This window comes from Nyctereutes procyonoides, unplaced genomic scaffold (genome assembly GCF_905146905.1).
Source record: "Nyctereutes procyonoides isolate TBG_1078 unplaced genomic scaffold, NYPRO_anot_genome, whole genome shotgun sequence".
NCBI lineage: Eukaryota > Metazoa > Chordata > Mammalia > Carnivora > Canidae > Nyctereutes > Nyctereutes procyonoides.
This window is the reverse complement of record NW_026575034.1, coordinates 10,755,751-10,778,293: the sequence shown is the minus strand read 5'-3', so window position 1 is coordinate 10,778,293 and position 22,543 is coordinate 10,755,751. Positions and strand designations below refer to the sequence as shown.

The window sequence follows — 22,543 nt, the reverse complement described above, 5'->3', positions numbered from 1 at the left end:
TGGCTAGTGGGCTAGTTTTTCCAGACTAGCAATTCAGTTTCACTACAGGAAATGGGTGGCTTGGCGTCCTTTTTCTGTTGAGATCAGCAGCTCCCTCCATGCCTGGAACTTTCTAGCTCCTCCCTGAGCTAAGCCTTAAGGCTAGGGGGATCTCGTGGGAGTGGAAAGCCTAGGACAAGTGGCCCTGATTTTCTGATCAAGTAGGTCTTTTCTGTGGCCAGCAGGTGGCGCTGAGCCCTCAGTTCTGTCCCTTCACTGTCACCAGGGGTTTAGGGTGGAGGGGGTGGAGGAAGGTTGCTCTGGATGGGGTCCCAAGCAAGGTGCTGCTGAGCAGCTTCTCATCCATGAGCCTTGCCCCTCTGCTGGTCTTAAGGACAGCCAAGCTGAGTCCCAGGAGCCAGGCACTGTGTCCAGACCTCTGGGCTGACTCTGAGTAGCTTCTTAACCCTCTTCTTCTAAATCACAAACTGGTCAATGTTGGGGGACTGTGTGGGTGCACGAGGGGGCAGCTTAGAGCCTGGACCAGTAGCGGAAGCTTCCTCTTCAGCCATACCTCTGAAGTAGCCCAGGACAAACTCACTGATCATGCTGATGCCCACTGCAGTCCTCAATCTGCAACAGGGACGCTGGCTTGTTGTCCTATACACTATTCATCATTCATTCATTCATTCATTCATTCAGCACTTTGTGCCAGCCACGGTGCTGAATCAGATATAGTCCCTGACCTCAAGGAGTCATGGACTTGGTGATGTCACAACCACAAGGAAAAGCAGAATGCCCACAAACACAGAGGAAGGGAAGAGACCATCTCTTTTCAGAGGAATCAGGGAAGGCTTCAAGGAGGCATCATTTGGCCTGGACTTTTATGGATTTCAACAGGCAGAGATGAGGTCTGGATATTCCAGGCAAAGGGAATAACAGAAGAAAGCACAGAGGTCAGAAGGTCAATATTACATGCAAGGAGGGAATAGTAAGGCTGCCAGGGGATGGGTGGTTGCCCAAGGTCCTAGCAAGAGAACTCAACTGTAAGGCCAGAAAGTAGAAATGGCTGGCTCCGGGGTCTAGCCTAGACCCAGAAGGCCATGGGGAATTAATGAAGCTACTTGACATGGGAGGAGATGATCGTAACCTTTTGAATAAGACCACTCTGGGAGCTGAATGGCAGATGGATTGTAGGGGGTGAGGTGAGACCAGAAGACCATGTAATTGGCGCTGCCAGAACTGTGTCATCAGGGTCTGAGCTGGGCAGGTGCACTGTGCAGGAAATAAGACCGGGCAGAGAAGCTCATCACCAAGGGGAAGTACAATTTCTCCCTTAACATTTGTGTGGTCAGTGCTCCCATCATGGCTGATTCAGCAGCATCACAACAGTTAACACTTATTGAGCACTTACTACGGACCAGGTACTTAAGCCTTTTGCAAATGTTTTTCACTTACCCCCACGACAATTCTGTGAGGTGTGTATTAGTAGCAGTCCTACATTATAAATGAGGCAACTGAGGCCCAGAGAGGTAAGTTGTTGACCGAGGCCTTAGAGCCAGAACCAGGATCTGAACCCAAGTTGGCTTGAGAGCTTACACTCCAGTTACTACGGGCATAACCTTCTTTTTGTTTTGTTTTGTTTGTTTGTTTTTAAAGATTTTATTTATTTATTCATAGAGACAGAAAGAGAGAGAGGCAGAGACACAGGCAGAGGGAGAAGCAGGCATCATACAGAGAGCCTGACGTGGGACTTGATCCTGGGTCTCCAGGTGGCGCTAAACCGCTGCGCCACCGGGGCTGCCCCATAACCTTCTTTTTATTATGCTTTGCTTTATTGAGATTTGCATTTATTTTATTTTTTTAACAAATTGAAGGTTTAAGACTTCAGTAGAGGAAGTAACTGCAGGGTGACGGAATTAGCAAGAGAACAAGAATTAGAAGTAGCACCCAAAGATGTGACGGAATGGCTATAATCTCAGGATAAAAATTGAAAGGATGAGGAGTTGCTTCTCAGGACTGAGCAAAGTGGTTTCTTGGGATGGAATCTACTGCTGGTGAAGAGGCCATGAAGATGGTTGAAATGACAACAGAAGAATTACAATATTACGTAAACTTTAGTTGATAGGGCAGCAGCAGGGTTTACGGGGATTGACTCCACAATTTTGAAAGAGGTTCTACAGTGGGTGAAATGCTATCGCACAGCATCGCATGCCACAGACAGATCGTTCGCGAAGGGAAGAGTCACTTGATGTGGCCAACTTTGTTGTTGTCTAATTCAAATAAACTGCCACAGCCACCCCCACCTCCAGCAGCCACCACCCTGATGGGTCCGCAGCCACCAACATCGACGCAAGGCCCACTAGCGAACAGATTATGACTCACTGAAGGCTCAGACGATGGCTAGCACTTTGTAGCAATAAAGTATTTTTTAATTAAGGTAGGGTACATTGCTTTTTTTAGACATAATGCTGTTGCACACTTAACAGACTGTAGTAGAGTGTAAACATGACTTTTATATGCAGTGGGAAACCAAAAAAATTCATTTGACTCTCTTTTTCTCCACATTTGTTTCGTGGCGGTGGTCTGACACCAAACCTGCAAAATATCTCCAACGTATGCCTGTACACTAATGCATATGGTGTCGCACCTCTTGCCCTGACCACCCCAGGCTTCCAGCAGATCCCCGGGCGTGGAGGCTGGGGCCCAGGGCTAGAAGCCTGATGGGGGCCCCAAAGTTGAAATGGCCAGACAGGCTGTCAGGGCTGGGCTACCTGAGGCAGAAGAAAGGTAAAAGTCTCTCTGAATCGGGCGCTAAGGGTCAGCTTTCCCTGGCTGCCCCATTAGGGTCTGTGCCCTTCGGAATGTGCCCTCCCTGCCCAGCAGTAGGCCTCCTCCTTCCCCAGCAAGAACTGCCCAGAGTTTAGGGAGGTTTTATTGACGAGAGAAAGTAGAATCCTGGGCAGGTGACACAGCACCGCTCCAGGAGCCCCGCCTGTGGTCAGGCCCGTGAGGACCAACGGCCTCCTTGTGTCCGGGGCCTTGCTCACCTCCGCCATCCTGAGCTTTCCGACACCTCCTTTTCTAGCAGCCCAAAGACCCTCCACAGCCACGCTCTGGACAGACGGAGTGACAGCCTCTGGTGGGGAGCCAGAACCAGAGTTCAAGTCTGGATGGTGGGCCCAGGACCCCCTCTCCTCAGCCTTCTTCTTCCTGGCATGCCAATGTCTGCCCCGGCTCGCCCATGCCTCCCGGGATGGAACAGCAGCAGGCAGGCACAGCAGCCCCTCGCCATCGAAGCCTGGGCGTCGGGGCACGGGGCGAGGGCACAGGGGCCCATCTCCTCTTTCCTGTGCCCGACTAGGGCTCAGCATAGCTGAGTGTCTGCACACCATTTCCTCCCTGAGCCTGTGCATACCTCCAATCCTCCAGCTGGAACACGCTCCTTCAGTGACTGCCTTCCCCAGCTGGCAGGGCCCACCCATGAGGTCATCACTTCTTCAGGGACCAGGAGTGGCTGGCCATCTCTTAGGGGCCACAGAAACAGAACAGCCGATTGCCAACCTGGGGACTGTTCTTCCCCAGCCACCTGCCCAGCTCGTGGTCAACTGAGCATGGGGATGCAGAACTGGCTGGAGACCAAACTTTTAGGGTCCAGTGCTTTCCACAGCTTCCCCAGCCTGGGGAGGGGGGAGGAGGGTGAGCCAGTCCTGAGCTGGGGCTGGGAGGAGCAGAGACAAAAATAACCCAGTACAGGCTCCCGCTGAGGCCAGAAATAGAGGAGTGACAAGTGCCTTGTAACACCAGGGGCTAACAGCAGGAGGGGAGGCTGAGCTGAAGAGGGCCCAGCCTCACACCCGGTCCTGGCCTGGCTATGGAGCCCACACCACGTCACGTCCACTCTACATACCATACCATACTGCCCTGTGCGCACAAGCAGTGTGGGGGCCCATGGGACCGTGGCTCAGGACAGGGAATCCGGAGAGATGCTAAACTTGGGTTTGGCCTTGGCCACAGCCACGCTGCGCTTGCGCAGGGGACCGCGGGCCGAGGCGAGGGTCAGGGCGTCCAGCAGGCTGCGGTCCTCATCAAGCTGGCGGGCCGTGCAGAGTGGCGTGGGCACTTTGATGGTGTTGCCAAATTTGGAGTAGTCCACAGAGTAGCGGCCATCCTCCTCGGCCACGATGGGTACAAAGCGCTGGCCCCAGAGGATCTCATCGGCCAGGTAGGAGGTGCGGGCCTGGGTAGTGATGCCCGTGGTTTCCACCACGCCCTCCAGGATGACAATGATCTCCAGGTCTTGATGGTGATGCAGGTCGCTGGGTGCCAGGTCATAGAGTGGACTGTTGGCATCAATGACGTGGTAGATGATGAGAGGAGCTACCAGGAAGATGCTGTTGCCGCCCACACCGTTCTCCATGGGGATGTCCACCTGGTGTAGGGGCACCACTTCACCCTCGGGGCTGGTGGTCTTGCGCACCACCTGCATGTGGATGGTGGCGCTGATGATCATGCTCTTGCGGAGGTCACCGACGCGCAGCATGAAGCAGAGGCGGCCGTGGCGCACTGCGATGACCGCATGCTTGCTGAAGATGAGGGTCTCGGCCCGCCGATGGGCCTGGGCCGTCTTCATGAAGATGCAGCCCAGCATGATGGCATTGATCATGAGCCCCACGATGTTCTGCACAATGAGGATCAAGATGGCCAGCGGGCACTCCTCGGTCACCATGCGCCCGCCAAAGCCAATGGTCACCTGGACCTCAATGGAGAAAAGGAAGGCAGATGAAAAAGAGTGGATGCTGGTGACACAGGGCACCGCAGTGCCCTCACCGGGGGCCAGGTCACCGTGGGCGAAGGCGATGAGCCACCAGACCATGGCAAAGAGCAGCCAGCTGCACAGGAAGGACATGGTAAAGATGAGCAGTGTGTGTGGCCACTTGAGGTCCACCAGCGTGGTGAATACGTCCTGCAGGAATCGGCCCTGCTCCCGGATGTTCTTGTGGGCTACGTTGCAATTGCCGTTCTTGGACACGAAGCGGGCCCTCCGCTCCCGAGCTCGGTACCGGGGCTCTGCAGGGTCCTCGACTAGCCGCGTCAGCACGTACTCCTCGGGGATGATGCCTTTTCGGGACAGCATGGCTGCAGCAACCACCAGGGAGAGGCTTCCCCCATGGGGGCACCCCCCTGACCAAGGCCTGGGCCTCACTGTGGGGTTCCCTGCCCCGGGACCACCCTCGGTCTGTGCCGGCCTCACTTCTGCGATGCCTCTCCGACCTGACTCATCCTCACCTCCCCTGGCCCCCCCGCCCCCCGCTTCTTGAAAGCAGCCTGCCAACCTGGGCGCAGCCGCCCGGTGCCTGTGCCTGCGCCTGCCTGCGAGCCCGCTACCCCCTGCTCCCCGCCCTGCCCTCCATCTCGGCTCACTCCCTTCCTCCGCTGACTTCCCTGGGCCTCCCGCTCGGATGCCTCCTCCTCTGCCCTGGAACTTAACCCCTGGGAGCTTCCCAAGTCGCCGGACCTCACACCACCCCCTTCTGCTCCGGGCCGCTTCCAAACTCCAGCCTCCGGCTCTGACGACCCCCCGCGGGCCGCCAGGTGCGGCCCCTCCTCTTAACCCCTGCCCCTAGCGCCCCGCGGCGGCTCGGATGCCCCTCCGGTTCCTGTCCTTTCTGTCTCCTTGGGATCCTGCGCCCTCAGTCCCCCCCACCCAGCTGCACTGCCCCCAGCGCGACCCGGCCCGGCGCCTCGCAGCCCGCTCCCCGCCCGCCCCACGCAGGTCGCCAGTGGGCGCCGCGCCCCCGCCCCGCGCCCCCGCCCCCGCCCCGCGCGCCGCTCCGTCCCCCCCCCCCCGCCGCACCTGCTCCTGCTCCTCAAGCCGCCGCCGCCGCCTCCCCGCCCCGCCCGCCGCCCGGCCGCCCCAGCCGCTCGTCCTCCGGTCGGTCCTCCCGTCCGTGCGTCCGTCCGTGCGTCCGCGGAGACCCACCTGCGCCGGCTGCGGGCAGGAGATTGAGGGCGGGGGCGCGGGAGCCGGGCAGCGGGGCAGCGGGGGAGCGGGGGGCCGGGGCCGCCAGGGGGAGCCCGACCCGCTCCCGAGCTGGAGGGGGCGGTGCGGGCGCGAGCCCCGCCCCCCGCGTCCACACCCGCGCCCCGCGTCCACACCCGCGCCCCGCCCCCCCGCTCCAGATCCGCGGGCTGGCCTCGGGGCTGCGGGCTGCGAGGCGCCCAAAGCGGATCCCCCTGCGGCCTGGACCGCAGCCGCCGGTGGCCTGGTTCCTCCTCCGGGCTCCCCATCCCCAGCTGGGCCAGCATCCCCCTCCCGCACTGGGCTTCGCGGGGCCCCGCGACGGAGGCCCTGGGGAGCTGCGTCACCAAGCTGCTTAGGTGGCCTAAAGGTTTCTCCGCCGAACGCTCCTTCTCTTTGGGGACGCTCTTAATCCTTTCTGAGTCATGGATCCTTTGAGAGTTTGACGAAAGCCACGGACCCCCTCCCCAGAAAATACTGTGCCTTATTAGTAGGAGTAGGAGCACGAGCACAGAAGCCCCGGGCTGGTGGTTGCATCTTCTTAATTTTTCTTTTCTTTTCTTTTTTTTTTTATTACGATTTTATTTGATGGAGAGTGAGAAAGAGCAAGAGAGAGCAAGCAAGAGCACAAACGGGGAGCCGCAGAAGGAGAGGGAGAAGCAGGCTCTGTGCTGATGCGGCCCGTCACAGGGCCTTAGGATCCTGACCTGAGCTGAAGGCAGACGCTTAACCGAAGGAGCCACCCAGGTGCCCCAGACCCCTGTATTTTAAAGAGAGTTTGAGGTAGGGACGCTTGTTTTACACCTGCAGCCTGGTCTCTTACACCTTAGGTAATGGGAGGCACGTGGGTCCTGAGGGGTTGTATTAGGGTTGGCTTGGGAACTGAGGGATACAAGCTCTTGACCTGAACTTGAGTGATGCTTCTACTGCAGACGTCAGTCTGCGGTGGCCCTGTGACTTGGCCCTCAGATGCAGAATCCGGCTTCTCAGGTCTCTGTTGCTGCGACAGTGTTGGCCCCATTTCCTCTCTGGGGCTCAGATCCTTATGTAGCCCTGACCTATGTGTGTTCAGTTATTGGAGTAGGGGTTTGAGGCAGGGCACCAAAATGGGGACGGTGGGGATACGGGGCGAGAGTGGGGGCAGACTGTGATTTGCATATTGAGTTTTCCTTTCTCATTCTCACCTGCAGGCAGAGTAAACACCGCTACTCAGGGTAAGTGTGAGCTTGGGCTGTATTAACAAAGATGCAGTGCCTAGCATGGGGAGGGGAGGACAGGATGATCAGAGTGGGGAGCTCAAGGAGACAGGGCTACCTTTGAGGCAACTACATGTGTCCAGCCACCAGAAAAGGAGCCTTGGAGAACTCCCTAGGGAGTTTGGGCACCATTGCAAAAACTCCAGGGGCCCAAGGGGGATGGACTAATAATTTTATGTGGCCCAAAGTAGAGAACCAGTACAGACGCTGAGTGGAACAGAGGCAGGCTGTGATTTCACATAGGGAAGAGTCAGTCCTAATAACCAGAGATGACCCATACCTTTGGAGTGTCCAGGTCAAAGTTGGCAGGCCATCAGGGGTCCTATAGAGGGGTTTGGGCCAGAATGGCCTTGGGCATCCCTGCCAGACTTCAGTATGGACCTTGCTCTGCTCCTGCTACATCTCTCCGATCCCTTGGGGTGTGGTGGGCATGAGGTGGGGGTGGGGTCAGGAATCTTCTCCCTTCCCAGGCTCTGCTCTTGGAGGCCCCTCAATGGAGAGGGTTGCTAGGCCCCCAGAAGCACCTTAGAGCTGGAAAGGCAAGACCCTGCCTCACAGGTCCTGAGGCCTCAGCTATTACCTGTTCCACCCTTTCTAGAAAGGTGAGCCCCTTACCCAAAGACCTCAGCCTCCTGCCCTGTTCCATCTTTACCTCATACTCGTCTCCTCCAAATACTGCACTTGGCAGGTTCCTTTCTCACTCAAAAACCTTCTCCACTTCCCTTTTGTTCATAGGCTTATCCCAGACTCCTTGTCCTGGCATTTAAGGCTCTACGACCTTATGCCCCCACCTCCTGCCCCATGGGCCATTTTCTCTTACTCTGCCTATCCAATTCCCACCCCTCTCATGCCCAGATTAAATCTTACCTCCCCCAGGCTGCCTGCCAGGCCTTACAGAGCTCTCAGTTCCTGATCCCCTCTGGCTCCTGTAATATCCAAAAGGTCTGTGTTGGGCCTCTCTCCAGTGACTGGTGGGTTTTCCTTACATTGCTCTGATCCCATTGCAACCGAGAGCACACAGGCCAAAGACTTTTGGGTTTGCACCCCATACCTGGGGCAGCCAGTACTGAAGTCAATGTGTGAATGATAATAACATGATATGTAAATGAGTATCACCATCTCTTGGCTGAGGGAGGTGTGCACTCCTATTTCACGATGCTGATAGAATATGAGCATATCTGTTGTTTTAGTTTCCCCAGTGTCTGGGCCTCAGTGTCTCCAGCCCCCACCCGGCTCATTTGTGGTATATGCACTGTGCTTTCCTCTGAGAGACCACCCTTCTCCCATTCTGAATGCCTCTACCTGGGGGACACAGATGGGGACATGAGATCCGGGCCTAGCCAGTCAGTGTTATCCCAGCCCCTTGACACACAGAGGTAGGGGTATGAAGTTGGTCTATTGGTCCACTGAGATTTGTTCCCTAGACTTTTGCTGGGACGATTGGGAAAAAAACATCTCTTTTTCAGAGGGGTAGGGTATAAGCTGGAGGTGCTAGTGGCCATTTGTCATCAGAGAGCGGAAGATGGAACCCAGATGTGGAAACACATCCCTGATGTCAGAAGCCTGGATCCAGCCATGCTTGAAGTGTATAACCTCCTGGCCTTCTCCATCACACAGGGCAATAAATGCCAGTTTTTGTTTAAGCCACTTTTTTTTAAAGGATTTTATTTATTTATTCATGAGAGGAACACAGAGAGACAGAGAGGCAGAGACACAGGCAAAGGGAGAAGCAGGCTCCATGCAGGGACCCCGATGTGGATCTCGATCCCGGGTCTCCAGGATCATGCCCTGGGCCGAAGGCAGGTGCTAAACCACCGAGCCACCCAGGCTGCCCCAGTTTAAGCCACTTTGAGTTGGGTTCTTGTCATTTGTCATGGAAACGGCACTAATCCAGGGCACCCCACAATTTTAATCCAAGAAATAAAGTGAAATAATCTTTTGTCTAATGAGATAATCACAAAAATGCTATAACCTCTGTTATGGATTAAATTGTATCCCCTCCCCAAATCCATTTGTTAAAGCCCTAAGTTCCTATGTTGAAGCTCCCCAGTGTGACAGTATTTGGAGATAGGGCCTGTGAAGAGCTCATTAGGTCCTTAGGAGAAACCAAACCCATGACACCTTGATCTTGGATTTCCAGCCTCCAGATCTGTCAGAAAACATTTTTGTTTAAGTCTCAGTGTCTGCTATTTTGTTATGGCCGCCTGAACAGACTAATACTATAACCCTTATTTCACAGAGAAGGAAACACACTGCTGCCCATGCTCACACAGCTTCAAGGTGCCTGAAGCCAGGCAGGCTGGCTCTGTGGGACCCACAGGCCACCCCGGTCCCTGCCCACCAGACCTGAGGAGGCCTCCAGTAGGAAACAACCAATCTCTTTATTTATAAGTGATTTACAGTTAGAGAGCCCAGGCAGGAGACGGGGGCAGGGTGGCCTGAGGGGTGGCACTTGGGCTCTGGCAGGTCACTTGTCTGCACGCACGAAGGAGGCGAAGACGCTGTCCTTCCGGCTGAGCAGCTTCTCTGGCTTGTCGAACTCAAGGATGGCGCCACGCTTCAGGACAATCACCAGGTCTGCACTCAGGATGGTGTGTACACGGTGCTGGGGGGGAGGGGGGTCCTGGTCAGGGTGGTGGTGGGGGAGGGGCAGCTAAGGGTGCCCCTCCTGCAGTCTGAAGGAAGAGGTGTGTGGATAGGAGGTCCCATCCCTGTGGCCCTTCCTGGGGTGGCTGTGACTCCAAGCCCTCTGTCCACTGGTGACACCTCTCTCCTTACCAAGTCTCAGCTCTGCCCTCACCTCTGGGCCTCAAGACTCAGAGATCGCCTCACATCCCAACCGCCAGTCCCTATAGAGAAGTAACCCTAGGCTAGCTCACTTGGGACAGGGGCAGGCCTTGGATTGCGGAGAAAGAAGAGTTCTGAAGGAAGTTGGGGGGTAAGTCCTTCCACCACCCCCCCATGTGCTGCCTGCCATCCAGGTTCCCTGCAAGCCCTCCAGACTCTGCTCTGCATCGTTGTTGCTCCAGGGTCTTCTCCTGATTGCCAGGCCCAGGTGAGCCCGGTGGCTGCCCTCTGATGGCAGCTTCAAGAGGCCAGCCCTCTCTCTGGGTGTTCCCCCCACCCCAACAGGGGCCCCTTACCGCGATGGTGACCACAGTGCGGTCTGCGAAGGCCGTCATCACCACCTTCTGGAGGATGTTTTCCTGCCAAATGGGAGCAACAGCTGTTGGCTCATCTGCCTAGTGGATGTGGTCTGGTCTGGCTTTGGGGATGTGGGGCCCAGGGTTGCAGTCCAGCTCCCATGGGACCCCACTCCCAGCCCACCCCTCCTCCTCTGTCTGATCCTTGTCCCCATAGGACCAGCCAAGTTCTAGCATGTGGGGGCTGGGCTTAGCCTGCCGGGGGCTCAGCTCTGCGCGTGTAGGTGTGCTGTGAGTGTGTCTGGCTGTGCTGTGTGGTGGGTGATGGGTGTGAGGTCTCTGTGGGTCTGTGTGCAGCCTGCGTGTATGTGTACTATAAACGTGCCCCGAGACTAGCTGGAGTCAGGGTCCCCCCCCAGCCCTTTGCCTTTTCTGCTGCAGATGGCCCTTGATGGTAAAGACAACTGGAGCTTCAGGACCACTTGGTGCAAATTTCACCCTAAGAGCCCCTGAAAACCCTCTCCAAGACCCCACCCCACAGATGTGCTCAGGACTGACCGTGGCCATGTCGATGGAGGCCGTGGCTTCATCCATGATGAAGATGCTGGTCTTCCTCACGAAGGCCCGAGCCAGGCAGAACAGTTGCCTCTGGCCTTGGCTGAAATTCTCCCCACCTTCTGTGATGATGGCATCTGAGAACAGCCCCGGGCGGAGGAGCAGGGCTGAGTTAATCTGGCACTGGGAGTTTAGTAGACAGCATGGCTTAGGGCTGTTAGGAAGTGCATGGGGACAAACACACAAGCGTGTGTCACGAGGATGGGGGGGGCGGGGGTGCAGAGCTGGACAGCTGCCATCCGCGTTGACTACAAAGAGAAGTGCGCCCTCCGCAGGTGTGCGCCACCGTGGCCTGGGTGGTCCTGGGGGGCGCGTGGGTGGGTGTGTGCACTAGTGTGTATGTGCTGCGTGTGTGTGGGCCCTGGTGGGGTGAGTCTCTGAGGGCTGGCTTGGCCAGCCCCCACCGCCCCAGGGGCCGGAGCAAATACACCAAGGGTGTCCTCTGGGGTGGGGGCAGTCTTCCCTGCACCCTCGGGGAGTGACCCGGGCCTTGATTTCCCCCGCCCTCTCCTCCCTCGGGGCAGACCTGGGCGGCAGGGGGACGGCGCCGGCAGGACTGGACATGCTGCCGGGCAGGATGGACTTGCAAGCGCGTCCTCTCGTGGTGATTCCTGCTGCCCCCCACGCCCTGCCCCGGGGCCCAGGGAGGAGGGAGCCCCTGAACTGACCCATCGCATGGCCTGGGACAGCTGACTTGAGCTCCTGAGCTCCTGAAAGGGAAAACTAATGGTCCCTGGGGTCCTGCCGGGCCCTAGACTGTAAACGCTAGGGCATGGCCGTGAGCCTCCCCTTGCAGCCCCCTAGACGCCCTGGGGCGCCCGCTGCGGCAGGAGTAGGTACCCAGGCCTCCAGGCAGTGCCTTCACCACCAGCTTCAGCTGGGCGATCTCTAGGGCCTCCCACAGGGTGCTGTCCGAGCACTTCTTCTCCGGGTCCAGGTTAAACCTGGAGGGGGACAGGAAGCCCGCTCAGGGAGAGAAGCAGGGCCTGGCAGGGGGAGCAGTGAGTAAGAACGTGGCCTGGGGAGGGGTGGGTGCTGGCTGGAAGGGGGCGGCAGGTGGCAATGGGTGGAGGATGTGTGCCCAGCCCGAGGGTGGCGCTACCTCTACCAGCGCCTGCCTGGGCCTCACAGGGAAGAGAAAGGCCTGAAGGCAGCACCGTGAGGGACCAGGTCAGCCCCAGGGCTGCCCACCCAGGGAGGGGTACCCAGCTGGGCACTCTTGGCCTCACCCAGCCGCTCCTCCTTATGCCCCAGCTCCAAGGGGCTGGGCCTGGGACCCAGGGGGGTGCCTCCCAGAGTGGTGGGGCTCACCGGATGGTGCCGCTGAAGAGGACGGGGTCCTGCAGGATGATAGAGAGGCGGGAGCGCAGGGTGTGCAGTGGCAGTTTGGCAATGTCGATGCCGTCAATGATGATGCGCCCTGTGTGGAGACTGTGTCTCAGGTGGGCCACCAGGGAGTGGGGGAGCTGGTGGTGCTGGGGACAGGTTCAGCCTGGGAACGTGGGTCCCATCGAGGATGCAGGGGGAGGCAGTGATTGCTGGGCCTCCTATGACGTCTAACCATACACCGGGACTGAGGTCCCATCTGGTGGCTCTGGGTACATGTGTTATCACACAACTCACCCTCAAACATGTCCACCATGCGGAAGAAGGCGAGAGAGAAGGAAGACTTCCCACTGCCTGTGCGGCCGCAGATCCCAATCTGGAGAGAGGATGAAGCACACTGTGAGTACCTGGGGCTGGCTGGGATCTTCTGGGGCTGGCTCTGGGGTATGCAGGCATTGGAGGTCACGGCACGTCTCTTGTCCTGGCTTTCTGAACAGCTTTTAGGCCAGGGCTGCTTTCTGCAGAGGAGCCTCCCACGGGGATCCACAAGCAAGTGCAGGGTACAGATGTCCATTTTCCTGGGCCTGGGTGTAGGTCTTGCTGTGCCTGGTATGTGGCTGCAGGGGAGCTGGGGGCACCGGTGCATACTCTGTGTGCATGGGTGTGATGGAGGGCCTGGGAGTGGCCCAGTGCAGTTGGCAGGGATGGATCTGTGAGCCCCATCTTAAACTGGAGTCATCTCTGACCCCATTGCTTCCCGGCCCACAGGTGCCAACAGAAATGACAATCAAGACTAGTATAGAGATGGTGACACAGAAGGACAAGAGAGGTGGGGACAGATGGGAGGAGCCTGAGGCAGGGACAAAGGTACATCTAAAGGTCAGAGATAGTGAGGCAGACAGCCACAAAGACAGAGGGCAGTGGGGATCCCTGGGTGGCTCAGCGGTTTAGTGCCTGCCTTCGGCCCAGGGCGTGATCCTGGAGTCTTGGGATCGAGTCCCGCATTGGGCTCCCTGCATGGAGCCTGCTTCTCTCTCTGCCTGTGTCTCTGCCTCTCTGTGTGTCTCTCATGAATTAAAAAAAAAAAAAAAAAAGAGGGGCAGAGACAAAGAGACAGAAGGAGAGGGGTCTTGTCAGAGCAGAGTGGGAGTGAGGAGGGAATCAATCAGAGTTGGGTCAGAGTGCCAGGCAGGGGCTCCCTCCCCAGGACAAGTGTGGCCTCACTGTCTGTCCTTAGGACTTGCTCTGAAGTTAAGGGGTGGGGGCAGTGCCCTGGGAGAGCCCCTGACCATCTGCAGGGGGGCCCTGACAAAAGCCCTCTCAACCGGGGGAGTGTGGGGTATCCATCCTCTTGGTGAGTGAGGGCAGCAGAAGGAGCAGGGAGGAGTAGAGGAGAGGGAGGCTGAGCCTTGTCAGTGTGAGGGGCCCAGGGCCAGCCCTGGGGGAGGGGGTTCTGACCAGGTGGGAGCCTGGAGGCCCTGGGTGGGCATGAGCTGACACTGACCTTCTGTCCTGGGGAGATGAGGGCATTGACATGCTTTAGCACTGGCTTCAGGGAGCTGTCATAGCGCACACTGAGGTTCTGGATCTGGATCTTCCCTTGGTCTGGCCAGTTCTTCGGGATGAGTGAGGGTGCTGAGGGCACACCGGGGCTCAGCCAGCTGACAGAGGCGTCAGCTGGCATCCAGGAGGGCCCCCTTTTCCTACCACGCCCCCCGTCCAGGCCTCTCACCCAGGAGCCCCTCGTAACTCTCCGCCTCGGTTTTGAGGAGCCCATGGATGCGCTTCACGGCCCCCAGCTGGATCTCCATGTCCGCCAGGTTCCTCACCATCCAGTTGAGGTAGTTGGAGACCTGTGGCGAGTCAGGGAGCACTTGATCCAAGCCCGGCCACCAGCATAGCTCTTCTTACAGCTGAAGGGCCAGGAGCCCTCAGTGCCTTCTGCTGCCTCTTCATGGGGGTAGGGGGTCCCCCTGGAGGCACAGGGGGGTTACGATGAATGTGGATCCTTCCCCAGCATCTGTCTGGGGCCCTGGCCCTGGGTTAGCTCTGCTACCCACATGGTCCCTCCTGCATCAGACTCACAGTCGCTCGGGAGAAGGCCTGGAGGTGCCTCCGATTCCCCGAGTGAGGGTATCTGAGCCCTCCCCTGTCCCAGGCTGCAGCCACTCACCATTAGGGCATAGGTAAGGCCCAGGCCCACCAGGCCAGCAGAGAGCTCCCTGTGCAGGGAGTTGGAGATGGAGGTCACGGCGGCGATGAGGACCACGCAGGCACCGATGTACTCCTGGGGAGGGAGGCGAGCCAGTGTGGGCCCCCAGGGTTGAAGCCACACAGCCCCCACCCACCAAGCCCACCTCAGTCCCTTCAGGGCAGGGAGCAGCTCAGCCCAGCCACACTCCTACACGTTGTCAGACGCGCAGGAGGCCTTGATGGCTGGAGCCCCAGGAGACAGCGTGTGCACGCAGCTTATGCTGCTCCCCCCGCTCCCCAGCCATCTGCGCAGGCCTGAACGTGCGTCTCACCAGCTGGCCCACACGGGTCACAGGGCCCACTCCAGACACACACTAGTCACAGTCAACCACACAGCTCTTCTGGCTCTCAGCGCCCACCTCAGGTACCCTAGGCCCCGAGCGGTGACAGGGAAGAGGGGGCACAGCCAGACCCAAGGAGGGCCGCGGGGGGCTGGGGAAACAGGAGGGCTTGGCGCCCGCCCTGTGCACACAGGCAAGTGGTGTTCTGTGCTCTCTTCCTGCCCTCTGGTCGTGTCCCGGGGCCCCGGAGTTGGGGGCGGGTGGCACTTGCCATGCGGACTTCTAGCCATCTGTTGGCAGCCGTGAGGAAGAGGGAGGCGATGTTGTTGGAGTCCGTGTATTCGAGGAGCTTCTGCTGGAACCTAGCCTCATACCTGGAGGGAGGATGGGGAGGGTCTGAAGGTCCGCACGGTGCCCGGACTCTCCCTACTTACAGAGAAGCAGCCAGTGCATGTGCCATGTGTGACTTTATGTGTGCCATTCCTCCCTGGACTGCCCTCGGCTCCTTGCTACTTAATTCGAACTTGTCAAGACTCCCACCTCCTTCAAACTCCTGCTTTCACCCCAAGACCCGTTCTCTCCAGGGCCTCCCTATTACAGTAAAGGGCACCTCTGCCCACCTGGGTGCTCAGACCAGAAACTGAGGAATCATCTAGATTCACGTCTAATCCCTGTACAAGACCTCTTACGTCTACATCCAAAATAGCCCTGTGTCTGCCTGCCTCTCCTGCTTGCTGCCCACAGACTCACCTGGCCTACTGCATCAGCCTCCCCAGAGGTCCCCTGCTGTCTCCCCACAGCCTGCTCTGCACACAGGCAGCCAGCCTAGTCTTTGGAAATCATAAATTGCCTTCCATCTCTCCCCTGCTTCGAATATCAATGGCTTGAGCCCATGTGAGCTGGCTCCTGCCAACCTAGCCTCCTTCTATGCCACAAATTGCCTTGCTCACTGCCTTGTAGTCACAGAAGTTACAATAAAGTAATTTATTACTTGCCCCTTTTCAGTTTGATGACAATACCAAGGTCTTTCCCACCCCAGGGCCTTTGTACATGCTGTCCCCTCTGCCCAGGAAGCTTTCTCCTCTGCTCCTCACAAGGCTGATTCCTCTCAGCCTTCAGGCTTTACCTTAAATGGTACCTCCTCAGGGTGGCCTCTCCCGGCCTATGGTTCTCCATGTCTGCAGCCTGTTTGCTTTGTAACCTCTGTTCATATATGTTCTTTTCTCTAGCTGCTTATCTCCCTCATGAGACCATAAAGCCTGTGAGAATGGAACCCGTGGCTGTTCTGTTCGGCAGGGCATCCGTAGCACCTGGCACTGTCAATAAATACTTGCTGAACAAATGGAACCTTCCATGACCCTCTAATGTAGATGGGATCTCTCTGTATGAGGAAGGAATTATGGAGGCTTCTTTCCTTCCCTTGTGCCCTCACCATGTTCTCCTTGTGTTACTTTGAATGAACCTGCTTCTTCTCTCTGAGCAGCCTGGGCTCCTGGCATCTCTCCCTGGCCGCCCCCCACCCCCAACACCTGGCTGGCTTGGCCCAGCCCAGAGGAGGGGGCGGAGCACTTGTTTCATGATGAGCAAAGGAAAGAATGGGAGCTGTCGTAGCATTGGTCTCAGGGGAAACAACTGGGGACTCTCAGGGCTCAAGATGAGTCTTACTGGGCATTTGCTTTTCATTCTTGGAAGGTGTTTGTTCTGCTTTGATTGTTTCTGGGTGGAGGCACTGCGCCTGACCTCTGTGTCTGAGAAGAGGAGAGCAAAGGGAGCCTCTAAGGTGTGAGAGAGTGTACGATTGCACAGTCACAGTGATGGTGTGTCTGTGGGTGAGGTGTCTGTGGGTGAGTGTGCAGCCCAAAGTCTGAAGGGTGTGAGTGGGTGCATGCTGGAGGCATCTACATGCTTGTGCACGTGTATGTGACGGGGGAGCCTGAGGGGTGGGTGTGCATGAGGGTGTGTGGGAGATATGGCTTCTGAGCATTCTTACATACTGGCTGTGTGTCAGGACCAAGACTCAGTTTCCTCATTAGTAAAATGGAGATAGTAAGTTTCCACCTGGGCTGAAACACTGAGTCAAGGGCTGGGTACTCTTGAAACATCTGGGAAAAAGCAGGACCTCCGGGACGCCTGGGTGGCTCAGCGGTTGAGCATCTGCCTTCAGCTTAGGGCATGATCCTGGGGTCCTGGGATCAAGTCCCACATTGGGCTCCCCACAGGGAGTCTGCTTCTCCCTCTGCTTATGTCTCACCCTCTTTCTCTGTGTCTCTAATAAATAAATAAATAAATAAATAAATAAATAAATAAAATCTTAAAAAAAAAAAAGCAGGGCCTCCTAGAGAAACCAGACGGTCCCACAGGCCGGGGTTCCAAGCCTAGCACTGGCTCTGACCGTGTGTGACCTCAGGCTGGTGACTCAGCCTTATCTGTTGAACGTGGCTGCTGAATGTATCTATGTCATGGGGCTCTTGTGAGCATTAAGTGCAATAACACACATACAGCACTTAGCACACTGCCAGGCATGTGTTAAGTGCATAATCGATAAATGCTAGTTAGCTCTCAACAGGGCAGGCTGCTGGGCAAGAACCAATGAATTAAACACACCCAGGGATGACTAAAAAGTCCTTCATCCACATGTAAAAGTCACCCACGGTGTCAGTGCAGGGTGTGGGAGGCCTCACTGGGTGGCAGTTCCTCCGACTGACCACAGGCTGTTGCGGGTGCTGCATCCACTCAGGTCCTACTGAGAGGGTCCAGCCCTCTTGAGGAAAGTCACAATCTCTCTGTCCCAGGCCCAGCCTGAAGGCCTCCGGGACACCATGTGTGAGAGGAGCAGTGCTCAGACTGAGTAGAGGCCAGGCCCAGGAGCATCAAGGGCCCTGGAAGTCAAAGGAACTGGGGCAGTGCAGGCTTGAGACAGGAAGGGTGCCCGGAGGAGACCTTCGGGTCCTGCCAGGTTCCCAGGGGCTTCTGGGAAGAAGACAGCACAGGCTTGTACAGGGGCAGGGGCTGTCCAGGGAGCAGAGCCACGGCCAGGGCAGGCCTCTGCTTTGCTTTACTTAGACAAGGCCCCTAAGAGCATTTTCACTGGCACAGATGTCCCCAGGGAGTGAATGGGGCCACAGTGTTGCTCCAGGGGCCTGGGCACCTCTCCTAGAGCTTTGGGGCTTGGAGGAAGGACTCGCAAGCCTCCCTGGATCCTCTTGGCTGTTCCTTGAGCCCTAGGGTTACTCCTGGACACAGGACTGGGTGTCGCATGGTTACTGTCACATCCCGCATAGCTGTGCCATCCTAAAAATAACCTGGAATCACTCTCTGGGTAAGGCTTAGAGACCAGAGGCCCAACTCTCTGAGTCAGGGGTCTCTGGCCTGTTTGGCCGGAGGAGGGATCAGACATGAAACAGAGGCTGGGGCAGGGAGCAATAGCACCCCCCCCCCCAGGCAGCCTCAGAAGCTCCCGTCCAGTCCAACATCATGATTTAGGGTGGACTGCAGGGCCACTGGAGTTGGGGGTGGGGGCATTCCTCCAACTTGGTGAACTTTTATTTACCCTTTGATGCTAGCTTTCATAGCATCTCCTCCGTGAAGCCTTCCGTGAATGCCTCCCTTCTATGGTCCCGCAGTCTGTATTCTGAAGGCCTGTCACATGGGGTTCTCCAGGGCTGCTCAAAGCCTGGGTTGTAAATCCTTCCAAGGCAGGGGCTCATCTGACTCCTCTCTGTTTTTTTAGTGCCTGGCATGAATGCTTATCAAATGAATGGGCAGGTTCAAGTCTGGGCTTTATAGGACCTTAGCCAGATAGGTTACACAGTCTCTCTGAGCCTCAATTTCCTTATTTGGAAAATGGGAATAATCTTGCTGAGTGCCTTGGACTGAAGTGCAGAATGAATGAGATTGGCATGGAAAGCACTTAGCACAGTGTTTGAGTCCCTGGAGATTCCCAATAAAAGATGGGCTCAGGGCTGGCCCACATGATGTAAAAGCCTTTCTAGCATTGATATGTGAGGATATGTCCCAGCCCTGCTTCTTTGCATGCCCTGCCTTACTTCACAAAGGCTCTGGACTTGGCTGCGGGGCTGCGATTTTCCTCTCTGGATCTGGTTCCATACAGTGGAACCCACAGGACCCGATCCCTCTGATGGACACCATCTAGGCTTTGGGGCCTGAGGAGGGGTTGAGAGACCTGTGTCCTGGGCCTCCCTAAGCCAAGCCCTGCAACTGAGTCACAGGACCTGTGGCCCTGGCCCCACTCCCACCCACCCTCACCTCGGGGTAGATCTGGTACCTGAAGGCCCGGATGGTGGTGAGACCTTCTACGGTTTCAGCAAAATGGGAGAGCAGAGGGAGCTGGGTGGTATCATCCAGCTGCTGCAGGTCCCTGTGCAAGGGAGCAGAGCAGAAGGGTAAGAAGGCAGGCTTGGGGCTCCACCTGGGTCTGAACCCCAGCTTCCCCCCCAAACGCTGTGTGGGCAAATGGCTTCCCCTGTCTGAGTCTTGGCGTCTCCCTGTGGGCAGACCACGGTACCACGCCCCCACCCCGTGTGTCTGTCCCTCAGGGTGCCGGTGCTGTCACTGTCATCCGGGGCCCTGTCCTCCTCCCCCAGGTGTCTGTCCCTCACTCTGCAGCACGGCTGGGCAGGCACTGGGGGTTCCCTTCCACGGGTCAGCAGCCTGCCCCTGCACACAGCTGGAGAGAGGACCTGAGACAAGAAGGGTTGCCCGGAGGAGACCTTCGGGTCGTGCCAGCCTCCAAGGGCTTTCAGTCGCCTCCCCAGGAGCCACAGTTGATTTAGGCACATCACAGCCAGTATCTAAAGAGCTCCTCGAGGGGCAAAGGCCAGAGGTTTTCACGGCAACAGAAGGGCTCCTGCTCCCCCAAGCTGCACAGTGACAAGCACATCAGTGTGTGGGGGGGCGCGAGGCCGGAAGCAGCTTTCCTGAACAGACTGTCCCCAGGGCAGAGAGGATGCCAGGGGAACAGGGTGGTTTCTCTGGCAGGAGAAATGAACTTTGTAAAACAGCTTGTACAGTGTTTAAAAAGCCACAGTGATTGTGAACATCAACATGCTCCTCGCGGGTGCCAGGAGATCCTACTCCACCCAGTACTCGGGCAAGGTAGTCATGGTCAAAATGCATCTAAATGTAATTGTTTTTATTGATAATCAGCATTCTGACTCTAGTTACTAATCAACCATGTGCACTTGGGAAAGGTACTTAACCTTTTGATTATAACCCACAGTGAGAAATACATTTTTATGTTACAAGTCCATGCGCGCACCCACCCACCCACCCTTCTCCACGACCCAAACAAAGGTTTCATGAAGCAAAACTCCCTGTTTCTACGTGCATACCATCTGATATTTTCTGTTCACTTTCATTTTTAAAAAACAGGCTGGCTGCGGCCTGTAATACTGATTTCGTGACCCCGCTGATAGGTTGCAATTGGCAATTTGATAAACACGGGGTCTAGAGAGTCTTTCAGATTTTCCCTAGAATTATTTGAATCTATGAGTTTTCAGAGTCACTCCCAGAAAGAACTTCTAGAGAACGTTCTTAGGACATTCTGAGTAGGAAAGAAGCCCGTGTGGCTCCCGAGGCTCTGGAGGGCGAATGTGATGAATGTGGGAGGCTCCCTCAGGTCAAGGCCTCGGGGCCTGCTCGGGCCCCCTGGGCTGGGAGGTACGGTTGCCATAGCAGCCCTCCCTTCAGGTGCCCTGGACTTCGTGCATCCGCAATCAGAGCAGTCACTGGACTCCAAACCCCCCTGAGAGGCATTTTAGCAAAATGAATGAAGGGCATGAATGTGATCATACACCCAACCTGGCAGTTCCACTCCTGATCATCTCGCCTAAGGAAATAATTCAGATGTTAACGGCAGTGTGTGTGTGTGTGTGTGTGTGTGTGTGTGCACGCGTGTGTGCCAGCAGATGGCTACATCAGGGTGGTGGAAAATGAGTATCTCTTTTTCCTTCATTTCTACTTTCCGTTTCAGGGGGATTGTGACTCTACTACTTTTTGATAATTACCCTGTCAATGCGTACCGAACTACCCATGGCAAAGCACCTCCCATCCCTCATCCCCCTGAGGCTGGCAAAGGCCGCCGTCACCTGGATGCCACCCGGAAGTACTTCTGGATGAAGTAGCACACCACGGCCAGGGGCAAGAGGGCCACGAGGAACACAGGCGTGACATAGGAGATGACAGCCAGGGCTGAGACACAGAGCAGGGTGGAGCGGCTCAGGCATTCCAGCGTGGATGGGATGTGCTGACGGAGGGAGGGGGAGAGAGGGAGGTGAGTTTTGGTGTTTATCCTCAGGGTGTTACCCCTGCCATGTTTTGCTCTCTCACATTAATACAGGCACACGTCTTATCTCTCCAGCTACCCCGTAGGCTCCCTGAGAGCAGGAGTCAGGACTTTGTTTCCTCGCCATCTGGTACGGTGGTAAATGAAGAACACAGCTGAATCGAAATGCATGTTCTTCACAAAATCAGTCACCTGGTTCAGAATATGCTGGAACCCTACTGGAGTGAGCCAGGGGGTACTGGATGAAAGCCAAAGGGATGTGGTTGCCCTCACTCAGCCTTATCTTGCTGGTTTCACAGGGGAAGCCCCAGGCCCAGAGGCAGCATTATAATCAGATTGGGGCCCACTAGGTTCCTCCCACAGGGCTCTGATCACTAGGTGTGGGGGAGGGCAGCACCAGAGAGGAAAAGCTCGGGGGCCTGGCCTCTCTCTGAACTGGGGAAATGGGTCACAGTGCTGTGTACCTGGTCGATGGTGTTACAGTCAGCTGAAAATCTATTCAGGATGCTTCCAAGGGGCGTGGTCTCAAAAAACCTAAGATGCAACCAGAAGAAGAACAGTTACTCATCTGTTTATCTGTTCATCTGTTTATCTTGATTATCTTCCTGTTTATTGAATGAGGGTACTTATTTCTTTGATTTTAGTGTCTCTGGAGTCATCTCCGGGTCTAGCTTCCTACGGGTGGTTGCCTTGGCAAGTCTGTAGATATCTGGTCTGTGTCCCTGAGAATTCCTGCAGCTGCCCAAAGGGGTGCTGGCCCCTCACTAACCTCTCTGGCTCTCCAGCCCACATGTGACCATGGCCACCTTCCTCAGCTGCTTGCTCAGCCTGACTCAGTCAGCAGCTGTCCTGAGGACATAGAGTCTTCTCCAGAGGGACGATCTGCCAGGGGGAACGGGGCTCTGGGGACAGCCTGTCAGCTGGTTGACCAGTGAGGCTACTCTGGCTGTGATCCAGGACAGGCCCAACCCTAACCAGAGGGTTTCAGAAGCACAGATCTGGGACAAATAGAGGGTAAGTTACCCTTGAGGTCATGTCTGTGGGCCACAGAGAGCTCATGAGACTGAAAAGCAAAGGCGTAGTCAGATGGTGAGGCCTGGCACCAACAAGGGGCCAGTAACCTGTTTGCCTGTCGAGCTTTAAAGCTGAGTCAGCCAGTCGGTTGGGCAGGGACCACCTTAAACTAACTCTTTCACACCAAGGAGCCTTTGGGATTTGTGTCCATCCCATTCCAGGAGATCAAAACATGTCCCCGTGTCCCCAGTGCCAGAACCTGCAGGCTGGCTGGGGGGGGAAGGGGAGAGCCGAATCTGTGGGTGGAGATGGGCAGATGGTACCTGCCCGGGGAAGGGAAACTGAGATCT

At 56.6% G+C, this 22,543-nt stretch overlaps 2 protein-coding genes across 6 annotated transcripts in view; both read right to left on the bottom strand.

Annotated features, from left to right (window-relative positions):
• Nucleotides 1-2,413: 2,413 nt before the first annotated feature.
• On the bottom strand, nucleotides 2,414-5,580 carry KCNJ11 (potassium inwardly rectifying channel subfamily J member 11). Its single transcript, XM_055317558.1, has one exon. The coding sequence runs from the start codon at nucleotides 5,114-5,116 to the stop codon at nucleotides 3,944-3,946; it is 1,173 nt and encodes a 390-aa protein (XP_055173533.1). The 5' UTR covers nucleotides 5,117-5,580; the 3' UTR covers nucleotides 2,414-3,943.
• Nucleotides 5,581-8,889: 3,309 nt separating this feature from the next.
• ABCC8 (ATP binding cassette subfamily C member 8) overlaps nucleotides 8,890-22,543 on the bottom strand; it is a 76,275-nt gene continuing 62,621 nt past the window's right edge. For 4 of the 5 annotated variants that reach the window (XM_055318114.1, XM_055318115.1, XM_055318116.1 and 1 more), the window contains exons 27-39: nucleotides 21,644-21,713; nucleotides 20,983-21,140; nucleotides 19,161-19,253; nucleotides 15,147-15,249; nucleotides 14,515-14,628; nucleotides 14,074-14,194; nucleotides 13,846-13,976; nucleotides 12,639-12,717; nucleotides 12,327-12,435; nucleotides 11,856-11,959; nucleotides 10,959-11,092; nucleotides 10,401-10,463; nucleotides 8,890-9,862 (exon numbers count right to left, since the gene is read on the bottom strand). In XM_055318114.1, coding sequence (XP_055174089.1) covers nucleotides 9,725-9,862; nucleotides 10,401-10,463; nucleotides 10,959-11,092; nucleotides 11,856-11,959; nucleotides 12,327-12,435; nucleotides 12,639-12,717; nucleotides 13,846-13,976; nucleotides 14,074-14,194; nucleotides 14,515-14,628; nucleotides 15,147-15,249; nucleotides 19,161-19,253; nucleotides 20,983-21,140; nucleotides 21,644-21,713 — 1,417 coding nt within the window. In that variant the 3' untranslated portion in view covers nucleotides 8,890-9,724. The other variant, XM_055318119.1, reaches the window with a different exon arrangement.

Excerpts from the sequence above, each read along its gene's own strand:
- KCNJ11 (XM_055317558.1), bottom strand. The coding sequence starts at position 5,116 with ATGCTGTCCCGAAAAGGCATCATCCCCGAGGAGTACGTGCTGACGCGG.